This window comes from Carassius auratus, linkage group LG28B (assembly GCF_003368295.1).
Source record: "Carassius auratus strain Wakin linkage group LG28B, ASM336829v1, whole genome shotgun sequence".
NCBI classification, from domain to species: Eukaryota; Metazoa; Chordata; class Actinopteri; order Cypriniformes; family Cyprinidae; genus Carassius; species Carassius auratus.
In genome coordinates this window covers 851,359-863,774 of record NC_039293.1, presented here as the reverse complement: position 1 = coordinate 863,774, position 12,416 = coordinate 851,359, and the positions used below count along the sequence as shown (strand labels likewise).

Genomic DNA, 12,416 nt, shown 5'->3' with positions numbered 1-12,416 from the left:
TTGCAGAGAGAAAAACATTTTCTTAGTATTTTAATTTTTTATGCAACCTCAGATTCCAGATTTTCAAATAGTTGTATGTTGGCCAAATATTGTCCGATCCTAATAAACCATACATCAATGTGCAGATCATCAGCTTTCATGTAATTTTGAACAATTGACACTTAAGACTGGTTTAGTGGTCCAGGGTCACATATATTGTCAAAAGCACTAAATTAATAAATGAATGTGAATTTGATTAGAATTTTGACTCTTGTCAGTAACATAATCATCCAGAACATTCTAGCAAGCGCATAGCAACACACTACATCCACTCTGAACATCCCAGAACAGGCGAGCATCACATTTCTTCAGAAATTTTCATCACAATTTCCTCGGAAAATGTCAAATTTAAATTGAAAAATGAAGTTCAGGCACAGCGAAACGACCTGCATGACTGACGAAGATAGCTAACGTGCACATGTGACGACAGACTTGAGGTTCTCCAGAGACCGATCCATCCATCCAGTGAAGAATGTGAACACATTACCCTTCACTCAGTCATTTGTCCTTGTCTTTCTCTGTATTAAAAATTCTACCAGCTTTTTTATTTAAAGAGTTTCTAGGCTAAACAAAAGCTGAAGCATTTTTTGGTTTTTGACAAAGTTCTTCATAATCCACCTTTCTTTCTTTACTTGAACCGCATATGAAACTCAATAGCCACACTAGCTAGCATTACAAAAGCGTGACTGTCTACTTTAAAGGTCATTTTTAATAGTACTGTCTGCTCCGCAGGTGCGAGACACAGCTGTTCCCCACAATCACGGTGTGAAGTTTATATCAGATATGAGCAGGAAACCAGATAGCCATTATGCTGAGAGCAGGTTAACATTATAAAGGGGAGCTGAACAGATGTGTTTGGACGCGATAAAGCAACTACGACTTATCAGGAGACATCGAAACCGTTTAAAATCAAACTAACCATGCTTTCACTACATTTGATTGCATTATGTTACCCTACTTTGGAGCTGTGATGATGTTATACAAAGAAAACATTATTTTACATGCTAATCTCCACAAGCTTATCGCGCTAATTCTAGAAAGCATGACGTACACGCTCACGGTGACTTGTTTCATGTACGTGCAGAAATGTGTACGCAAAACCACAACACACTGTCTGCAAAAATAGACGGACAATGTCTCTGTAGGTACAGTATCTATGGTTCACTGCAGCTCAGGCGCTCGTTGCTGCTGATTGCTGGTATTTTGTCTTTTAATTAGAAGACAAAGCTCGGTTGTTTGAGATGCTGCAGGGCCCCTGTTCAAGTCTGGGAGAGTTGGGGCCGCAGAGAGGACGCTGCTAGTGCAAAACAAGGCTCTGAAGGTTCACAGTCCATGTGTAGTTGTGGATAAAATAAGATGTTCGGTAACACTTTCTTTTAAGGTGTCCTTGTTAAACATAATGCATAATTACATGCAATGTACCCTACGTCAAACCCTAATCATATAGTAAGTACATGTAGCTAATTAATATTACCCAGTACTTAAATGTATGATTACACTGTAAGGACAGCTTTAAATAAAATGAAAATAGATTTTAAAAAAATTGAGAGTTTAAGATATATGCAATGGAATAAAGTAATTAAAGGAAGTATGATATTATCAAAAATAACATATAAACTGAAAATAATAAGGTGAACCGCGCAAAACCTGTCAAGAGCAGGTCATATTTCACCCTTTAAATGACTAAAAAGTTCAAGTTTGCATAAAGAAAATGAAGCCCATTTAGGTAAAAATAAAAGAAATAAAAAACATAATTTTTAGCACTGTAATATTATTGTGATATCAAACTAACATGTAATGTTAATCTCATTTTTATATGTTAACTTTCAGTCTCAAATTCTTACAGCAGTGCAATAAATATTATTACTCTTATGACTGTAATACAAAAACTAAATGTGTTATTATGATGTTTGTCATACTGTCGTTTCATTTTATGCTCACTTTCTATTACTGTTTTACATCAATAAGAATGAACACTTAAAAGGGCATGACAAAAAAATAGTTTGCATGAAGATAATGAAGCCCATTTTAGGAAAATACTTTTTGCATTGTTGTATGTATTTAATATTACTTAGATTTTAATATGATTAAATTCATAAAACAGTACAGTAAACAATACTACACCAAGAAGTGTGTCATGTGTTTTTATTTTATTTTATGCTGACTTTTTATTAATATTTTACTTTAATGAGAATAACCATTGAAAATAATGAGAAATGACCAAAAAGGGAGTTTTTATTAAGAAAATAAAGCCCATTTTAGGAAAATATAGATTTTGTGATATATGTGACTACTATGTCATATTAATTGTATTTAATATTTGTAACTTTTCACTGTTATGCAAAAAAATAAAAAAAAATAAAAAATCATCAAAAATAACTATGAATTGGCCGAATTACAGAATTACGAAACTGGTTCAAAGCTGGTTATGCAAGTAAAACAGGCAAAGAAATGTAAAGCCTAAATATCTCAACGAGTCGAACCTTGAACACATGTACAGTATAAAGGCCATCTGAACACAAGAATTTCTCTTTACTGAAAGAACATCACAAAATAGATGAATAGAAAGATTATATTTTGTGCTTACAAAACCAGCTTCTATTACTGACTCATATGTGTCTCATGCTGACTTAACTCCCAAGGTCAAGTTCAGCATCAGACTGTGCATTAAATTTGCCAATGAGCTATTCCCATACCACCATGAGGTAATTGCTTTTATTTGCCATGGCAACAAAACCACAGCAGACAACAAATAATTGGTAGGGTGGACCCTAGGGTGGGCTGTTACAATATCTGCCATCTAGCTGTAATGTTCAGCTCCAGCGGTGATTGCATCTGCCCGTGTGTCTCCAGTGATTATAACAAGAAGCTCTTACTGACTGCAGCATTATAAAGCAAACAGTGTATGGCATGTTCTACTATATATGGCCATATGTGTGAATGCCTGCAAGAGCCAACAGTCAAATCTGTGCCAGTGCTGATTACATTTGCAAAGCATATGACTCCCACCCACCTACTGTATGCCACTGCTTTTTACATCTAACTGCACTGTGCACAACTCTGGGGTTGTATATTGGCTGTAGATCAAGACTGAAAATGGCAAATCTGTTGTAAATTTAATTGAAATTTCAATTTAAAAAAATGTATTATCATTCAAATGGTTGGTATCAGTAAGATTTTTTTGTTTTTGTTTTTGAAAGAAGTTATGTCCTTTACATTCACCCAGGAAGTAAAAATTTAATTAAGATAAATGTTTTTTTTGTTAGTTTTTTTTTGAATCAGTGTTATTTTAGCGCATCAATGAGATACTATAATACTTTTTATTAAAATCTTGAAATACTTTTTATATTTTCCACTTTGAATTTATAGTAACAATTTCAGTCATTTATTGTGGGTTGTTGTAATTTTGTACATTTTTTGTTCTTTATTTTATTAATCTATTTAGTTCATTTATTTTAACATATCAGCATATATGTAAATGTAAATTCAAATAAGAAATGTTGCCTTGTTGACTTTAAAAAAACCCTGTTTTTTATATATATATTATTTCAGTCCAGTTAAGATGTGTGTGTTTTTTTTTTAATGGTTTTAGTTTTAATCTTAATTTGTACGCTGATTTAAATATAGTCTATATCTTTATTTTTGCAATAAAAAAAATATCTATTAAAATAATCAATTAATTCATTATTTGTGTGATGTTTATGGCATTCATCTTTTAATGTTGTTTAATCTTTTCTTAAATCTTAGTAAATTTTATTTTATTTTATTTTATGTATTAATATTACTAAATTTATTTTTATTATTGTTTATTTTACTTTATGTATTTATTTATTATTTTTCATCTCTACTCTTTAGTCTACTAGGGGGTGGGGGGATGGGTTGGGATGGGTAAATATATTATAAATATATATATATATATATATATATATATATATATATATATATATATATATATATATATAAATGGGTTGGGATGGGTATATATATATATATATATATATATATATATATATATATATATATATATATATATATATATATATATTTCCTTATTTATTTAACAGGCAATAATAAAAAATGTAAGTGTTCACTGTCTGGCGAAATCCAGACTGCTCTAAATGCATCTGCAACATGTCAGACTAACATAATTCTATAAAACAATGAAATGATCCTGACATAAAGTCATTATCCTGTCATTTACCAGATACCGCAGAGTGATGTTTGGTATGACCACATCAAGCGTGTTGTTTTGACAGTATCACAGACACACACGCAGAAAACTGGACACTGTGTGCGGCTGTCGCCAGGAGCAAACACTCTGTAACCATAGAAACAACATTAATGTTCTCCACGAGTCTGAGTCAGAACTTTGAGGAGCGTTCTGGAGCTTTCCGAAGAGAAATGATGATGCACTGCACAAATTCAGTCTTTTCCCACTAAATCTGCCTGTAATTCTGATAAATGGTGACTGTGATATATTCACAGCGGCCAAAGAATTATATCAATCTTAAAACACGATAACACGCATCTGCAGTCCCTGGCAAGAAGGCCTGATAATAAGTGTGGTGAATTTCCAGCTGAGCGCAGACGGGATGTTTTGAGCGCTCGGGCCGTTTCGTGTGTTCTCATAGAGGCTTTAAAAGCAGAAAGCCGAGAGCTGGTTCCCTTCATGGTGGATCTGTGTGGATAATGGATTCTCCTCAGCAATGAAACCGTATTCCGGACACAGAGACGGAGCAACCTGAGTGAAATTCCTGGGAGAGAAATTTCTGCTCATTGTTGTTTAGGGTTTGTGGCATCCCCCGGACTCGAAAGCCAAAACGAAACAATCTGAGCAACTCTATTTCCCCACACCCACATTAAAACACACTTTCCACTAGGCTCAGACACAATGCCTTGTTTTATTTCGACGCGGGCTGCCATGGTGACGAGAGCAACAGAGCGAATACAGTGGCTACTCACAAGCCCCTCTGACACGACTCACACCCTCACCCCGCCAAACACACACAAGACCAGCGCTGACGACAAGAAACAAGCTGCTAACAGCACAAGCCCATTCAGAAGACCTCGCCATGACCACATACACACTGCAGCTTCACCTTCTAGTGCTTCATCCTGTTCTCTACACACAGTTCAGCAGAATATGGGAGCGACAGACGTATTGAATTGACCCTTCACTGGGAGTTTGATTGACAGGCGCTCTGACGAACCATAACGCAGAATCCACCAAACAAATCAGACAGGACAGTAGATTCACTTCGCTGGACTTGAACTTGAACAACTGTGTATATTGATGTCTTTCCGCAGTTGAAGATACCTTTTGGTGTTCAAGATACAAGGTACCTTCTGGTGTTCATTCATGTTTATTTCCTGCTGAACTAGTAAAGAGGAAGAGATGGTCGCTTCATGTGCCGCTTGAACTTAGCAACACAGTTATCTGAATGATACATTAAAGATACATTAGATTTCTTTTAAAAAATGTTTTATTTAAACACAGATAAGAGTTGTATCTTTTCTGTATGAGCAGTGCAAGAAATCACAGGAAACGGTTTGACACAGTGTTGCCAGATCTTGCTAGTAAACAAACAACAACAACAAAAACACAAATAAGAAAATGCCCATAATAAACTTAGATCCTGGAAATATGCCACATACAGAAATATCCCAATTTGCACCCAATTACTTTATGAACTGGATCACTTTGTGAACCGAGCCCAAACAGCAAAGCCTAATGACGCTTAATATGCATCGCTTATAATAAGTGAACATAACAACCTTCAAGAGCATGGGGATGCACTCAAATATTTAAATGCGGTTGTCACTCCTGAATCTTTTCAGTGTTTCCGTGGCCAATATGAACTATAGTGTGGATAAGGCCACGTTCACACAGCAGAATACAGATTTGAGCCATTAATACGGTTGCGTTCACACACATTTCAGCTATTTACATGAGTGACAACTGTGTTCTAGAATCAAAAACACGCTCATAAATTATCAGGACTTACAGTACAACCGTGTTTTTAGGCATGTGTGAACAAAACCGTACTCTCGTCACACATTGATCCAGTCTCCTGACAGTTTCGTGGTATGTGTGCAACTCAAATGTTGGTTAATCAAGATCTGATAGATAACTTGTGTCATGTCAAAGGTGATAAGAGTGAGCCATTTAGGACATCAGCATCTTTGATACTTAAGCTGCTGTGTGAACAGGAAGTTTTGAGACTCACACCTATAAGCAAAAGCGGTTGTCAATCCCAAACACTGACGGTGTGAGCGTAGCCTTATATACTTATTAAACCAGTCAACAAACAACCTCCGATGATGTGCATTTACCTTCTCTCATTGTCATCCAGATGGGCAAACAGCACGTTCTTAGAGATGGCTTTGGCCAGGGCGGTCATTGTCTTGTAGTCCTTTGGGATGACCTATAAGCAAAGAAAACAACTTACTAGATGAATACTCATAAAATAATTCTTAATATTTACTGGCATTTTCAATTTTCTGTGTATTTTCTCAGTAATTTGTGACTGTTGTGCTTGTGACAAATGTGCTTGTGACAAATTGTGGATGTTACTAAGCAGTTTCTGAGGTGTAGGGTTAGAAAGGGTTAAAAACGAATGTGAAAATACAGCAGTGACTCTGGTCTATTAATGATGGGGCGACTGAGACACTAATCCAAACTGTATCTGCTTTTCTAACCTTTCTGACGTAGCTGACGGCGTCCTCCTCTGTGTAGACCTCGGCGCTGACCCCGCCTCTCCGGCGCCGGGCCTTCACCACCGGGTTTGGAGGAGGAGGGGACACTTCATCATCGTGAGAGTCCGACTGCGAGTTGGACTTCTGACGGGCCATGATCTGCTTGCATTCTTCCTGTGGAGAGAGGAAGTGAAGGATACCTGAGATTAAACATCCATCTGACAACATCGAGACCATCTGGATTTTCATTTCCATCGCACAGGACACACAGTTGGACGCTAAGAGGGTGAAACTACCATTACAAATCCCGATTACGGATCATAAAATCGAAGAGACCGAAACCTACTGTGAGCACAGAAAGCAGACACAACAGCACTGAGATTTCACTGGACGAGCGAGAGAGAGACAGTGAGAGATTCCCGTATGGAAGAGGGAAGAACAATAAAGCTGCGTGTCACAGCACAAACGATGTGTTGTGTGTGTGTGTGTGTGTGTGTGTGTGAGAACAAGATGTGTACTAGTCAGAGAGGGTACACTCAGTCTTACTGCACTGTACATTCACTGCATATATGGGGTGGACAGAAAAACACAGACACCTCATAGTATACATATTATAAATACACGTAAACACATTCATATATCCATTTATACAATATGCAAATGTTTTAACTAGTAATTAATTGTGAAAATAAATGTGCAAAATAAGCTGACAGCTAAAAACTTTATGAAAAATATTTTTGCTTTAACATTTTTTTGTTTTATTTGTCCATTGAAATGTAGAGAATACATTTGTTTCCAAGAAATGTACATTTTAATATAATTGTATATGATGCAACATCTACTTTAATTTCACGGCTCTCAATCAAAGTTTGATTTGTGGCCGTTGGTCTATGACATCCTGGCCCCTGTAAAACTGATATCAGTCTGTTAATCCCACAATTAAAACTTTTACAGGGTATAAAAGGATAAAGTGTTAGTAAAACGTTTGTAAAACATCCCAACAAGGCACAAATACCAAAGTGAAGGCAGGCAGATGCAAAGGAACAGCTGGGCACATGCCATACACAGATGCACACAAACCACACACATGCTCTCTCTCAAGCTTCAGACAGCCATCAACAGGCCTGAGCGTGAACTAACACAGAACGAGTCCAAACGTACACTGAAATCTATGAAATCATAAAACACGTGTAAGACGTAGAAAATCATCTTGCTCACAATGCATCGACGCACATACTCAAATATTAAATAAGCAGCCCATCGCAAACACAAAACAAGTGTTCTAAGTGTCTATACAAAACAATTCAAGTACATGAGGTTGTAACCAAACAAAATTTAATCAAATGGTAAGAACTACAAGGACATACTGAAGGCAAAACACACTGATTTATCATCAAATCTGAATGACAGTTTCGCATTGAAGGTCACAAAAAAATAAAAAAATGATTCATTTAAATGACACTGAAGCAAAAAATAAGAAGAATAATGTTCCATTATTGCATTAAAATTGCTGTTTAATACAATGTTGAAGATTATCACCTGTTCTGCTATTTACAGTTCTTTATAAATATATTTATTTATTCATCAAGAATAATGCCCCCAATATTAAAAACATATAAACAGAACAAAGTCATAAACAAATGCTTTGTGAAACAGTTTGACTGAATCATAAAATATAATCAGTTCTAATCATTTGTAAATTCGATCTCCCTGCACAAAAAGAATACATAAAATACAATAAACAAAAAGAAAAACTGTAATCCACATATACATTCCAACAAAAGGAATGCTGTAAAAGTGCACATATAGGCCTAATCTACTCTACCATTCATTTGTTTGGGGTCAATACATGAATTATTAATAGTTGTGCTGCTTCAATTTTTTTTTTTTTTTTTTTTTTTTTTGCGAAAAGTTTTTTTTTTTTTTGAATTCTTAGATGAATAGAAAGTCCAAAGGCATTTTATTTGAAATACAAATCTTTCGTAAAATTCGAAATCTCTATACAATTTAAAGTGCCCTTGCTAAGTAAAAGTATTCATGTATATACATATATATATATATATATATATATATATATATATATATATATATATATATATATATATATATATAAAAGGCGCCAAACGTTTGGATGGCAGTGTATGTTTGGGCTTAAAGGGGCCTATTTTAAATTTGTGCAACATTTTATTTTTATTTCTATCATTTGCTGGCTAACCTCCATATACTGTACAGGACTGAAATTAGTATGCAACTGGTACATGAGCAAGAGGACAAGTTATTGGCTGATGCTAATCTAGCTGACATGAAGATACTTCACTAATACTCGTGCATCCCTAAGTAACATCAGTACATTTAAAAAAATATATATATTATCCTGTAATCATTTGCTCACCCTCATGTTGCCTTCTGCCCTACATAAAGCTTTTAATCCGGCACATCTTTTATATACACAACATTCAGAATAGAGGACAAACACAGAGTTGAGGGTGAATATCTTTAGCAGCCTGTGGAATCTGATCTTCCTTAATGAACAGAAGGTGCCAGACAGAGAGAATGTGTGCGCAATTAAACCCCATCTATGAGTGAGATGCAAGTGAGTCAGTAAACATCGTTCACCCAGCGGCTCAATCTCTGATGATGACACTGAATGACCCCAGAAACACAAGCTCTCATCATGAGGAGAAGACGAGGACAGTGGCTCTCTTCTTGCAGACGTCTTGTGCTGCGTTCAGTATCAGTCCATCTGATCGTGTCTTATGAATACACAATCCCTTCGGCTGTCTGATGCTCTACCTAAACCAACAGTAGCTCAGCAGAAACACATTCCAAACAAAAGGCCGAGCCCAAAGCGTCTGCCAGACTGAAAAAGCCTGTTGTTCCTGGAGCACATGATCAAAGAAGATGTTTGGTTGCAGCTGAGTGTGGATGCGGTTACTGGCACCTCCAGCTAAACGAATGACTGCTGTGACTTTCATACGGTCGGTACACCGAGTCTGAGATTGGGCAACAACATCAAACAGCATCAGCATGCCTCCTAATTATTTACTGAGGGGGAGCGGGAATGTTGATTGTAGTTCTTAACAATTGCGGCTCATTAAAGTTCCTCTTACATAAAGTACACTACTGTTTGAGTTTAGTGTTTGTTCGGGTTTTTTCTTTTTTCTTTTTTGAGCAAGGATGCATTCAATTGACCAAAAGTGATGATAAATATGTTACAAAATATATATGGTTTGAAAAGATTTTTATTTCAAATTGTTTTCAATGTTGACTTGAATGATTCATTGCTGCTGAAAAAAATCAGCTTTGCAACACAGGAATGAATTAAACAGTAAAATGCATTCAAATACAAAACAGTTATTTTAGCTGGTAACAATATCTCACAATAAATAAATATGGTTTTAAACAGATACTGTGTTATTATAATAAGCAAAAGCATAATGAAATATAATTATGTGTGAAGCATTTTATTTTTTATTTATGTGTTTGGCTAACCTCTATGTAACGGAGTAAGAGGACACTTTATTGGCTGATGCCACTTTCAAAACAGCCAAATATTGCCTAGTTGACATATAGGTAAATAATATCAGAATATTAATACTTGACTTAACTAACAGTCTAACAAATTAGCCTAGAGTTTAACAGATATTGTCTTAATAAATAATCAAAACATAATGAAACATGGAAATGGTGTGCTAAATACTTCTTAAAACTAAATTTAACGAGCTACACCAAAAATAAAAGAACACAGCAAAATTATTCTAAAACTCATTTTTATTTTTTATCTTTATCCTTAAAATATAATTGTTTATGAGACTGAGATTTACTGTTGATTCAGCATTCAAATAAATGTGTTTAACAGGTTGTTTTGCCAAGTTGCTATAAATCTATAAAAGCCCTACTTTATCCAAAATCCGTTTTAAAACCTGCAAATAAACAGCACGGCTTCTTCACAGATCCTGATAAAGTGTACCATCCACTCAGTTCACACACTCTGCAGCTGCACCAGCAAAAGAAGCGTTAAAGAAACCAATGATTTCTCATTCTAAAACATGCAATTATTTCTCACAAGTCTGGTATCTATCTATTGTGCTTCACTTGCCAATAATTAAAACACATAAAGAACCTCACTTATGAGTGCTAACACAATGACAGTTAATGATCGTGGATGTTTGAGGGAAGGAGAATACATTCATCAACACCGTATCACAGTGCATTCAGCCAGACTTTTTTTTTTCAAACCAATATACAGTACATTAATTACAGGAACAATCCCCACCGGAGCATCCTGAGGTTAAGTGCCAGGCCAAATGGGACGAAAATGATCTCAATAACTCTCCAGCTCCGGCTTCTCCAGCTCCATGGGACTAAAGCGACATCCTTCGCACCAGCAGCCCAGATCCCTAACCATCACCCTTTCCAATACAAATGCATAACTCATCCAAACACAACCAGCACCAGAGCAAGTACAGTCGGAGTAACGCACCTTCTCCAGCTTTTCGAAGTGTTCCCGCAGGAACTTCATAGGCCGCTCGGGCTTGGCGATGCACAGGTTGACGATGCACTCTTTGAGGATCTGCTGGATGTTGTGCTTCTGCACGAAAACCTCGCAGCCTTTCAGACTTTCGTCTTCTTCCAGATTGGAGGAGGAGGTGGCCATCTTATCTTCTATCACTGCTGCAGGAGAAGAGAGTGAAGGAGGGGGAAGAGAAGAGATATTTATTATTAAGTCTGTGTGACTTGTTCTCTCAGATGATAAGCTGCTGCCTGAGTAATGAAATACATATTCAGTATGCATGCGTTGGTCAATCAATCATTTATTGCAAAAACACAGCGCCTAGATAGATAGATAAACATGACATTATGACTAAATCATAGTGATGATGATGATGATGATGATGATGAAGACAGGCCATTCTTTCTGTATGTTACTTATTTACATTTCACCTCCGCCACTGATACACAACAACCGTTTAAAGATCACCGGAAACTGTCGAATCAATCCTCATTCTCGACGTAACGTTATACGTTCACGAAACCGGTACCGCATTCAGTCGTGCGTGAAAACCGACGCTTCGGTGTGTCGGTGGAGCATCACTCCGTGATCACCTGTTTACCGCTTTTATCACCGCTTATACGCTTCTAAACACAAACCTATGCGGTTTGTGAACAATTTTAGCCCTTTAATATCCTGAAAACTGCGTCTGTTGCAATATTAAGCTAAAAACAGTCGCGTGTCAGTGTGTTTACCTTTCATTCGTCTTACCGTTACGAGGCAGAGATGCGGGGCTCGCGCTCGGGGATGTTGCTTGTTTGGTCCTGCTGCTGCTGCTCGCGAGCGCTATGACGTCAATACGTCTCCCGATTGGACGCAGACGTTATGGTCCGCAATGAAACACGTAATTTTAAAGATCAGAAAAGACCTTGAACTGTTTTGTAGATGTTGGTGGGTTGAGACTGTTATGTTTTATCTTAGAGTTATTCATTTATTTTCTATAGTACGCGGATGCAGCCAATCAGCGTCATTGTGGGGGTGTGCGTCACTCAGAACAGCACGCACGCTTTCAGAGTTGACCTCCGCAAACACTTGAAACAGACTGATGTGTTGTAACTCCACATATTTATATGCACAGATGACTTTTTCACAGGTGAGCAGCTATGGAACATAAAATAAATGCATGATT

At 36.6% G+C, this 12,416-nt stretch overlaps 1 protein-coding gene across 3 annotated transcripts in view; it reads right to left on the bottom strand.

The window, feature by feature from the left end:
- Positions 1–12,175, bottom strand: part of LOC113067649 (cAMP-dependent protein kinase type I-beta regulatory subunit) — a 53,563-nt gene extending 41,388 nt beyond the window's left edge. Inside the window, exons 1-4 of one of the 3 annotated variants that reach the window (XM_026240027.1) lie at positions 11,983–12,175; positions 11,219–11,409; positions 6,739–6,909; positions 6,373–6,464 (exon numbers count right to left, since the gene is read on the bottom strand). In XM_026240027.1, coding sequence (XP_026095812.1) covers positions 6,373–6,464; positions 6,739–6,909; positions 11,219–11,409; positions 11,983–11,989 — 461 coding nt within the window. In that variant the 5' untranslated portion in view covers positions 11,990–12,175. The remainder of the gene's footprint in view (positions 1–6,372; positions 6,465–6,738; positions 6,910–11,218; positions 11,410–11,982) is intronic. The other 2 variants (XM_026240029.1, XM_026240028.1) reach the window with 2 other exon arrangements.
- Positions 12,176–12,416: the final 241 nt, after the last annotated feature.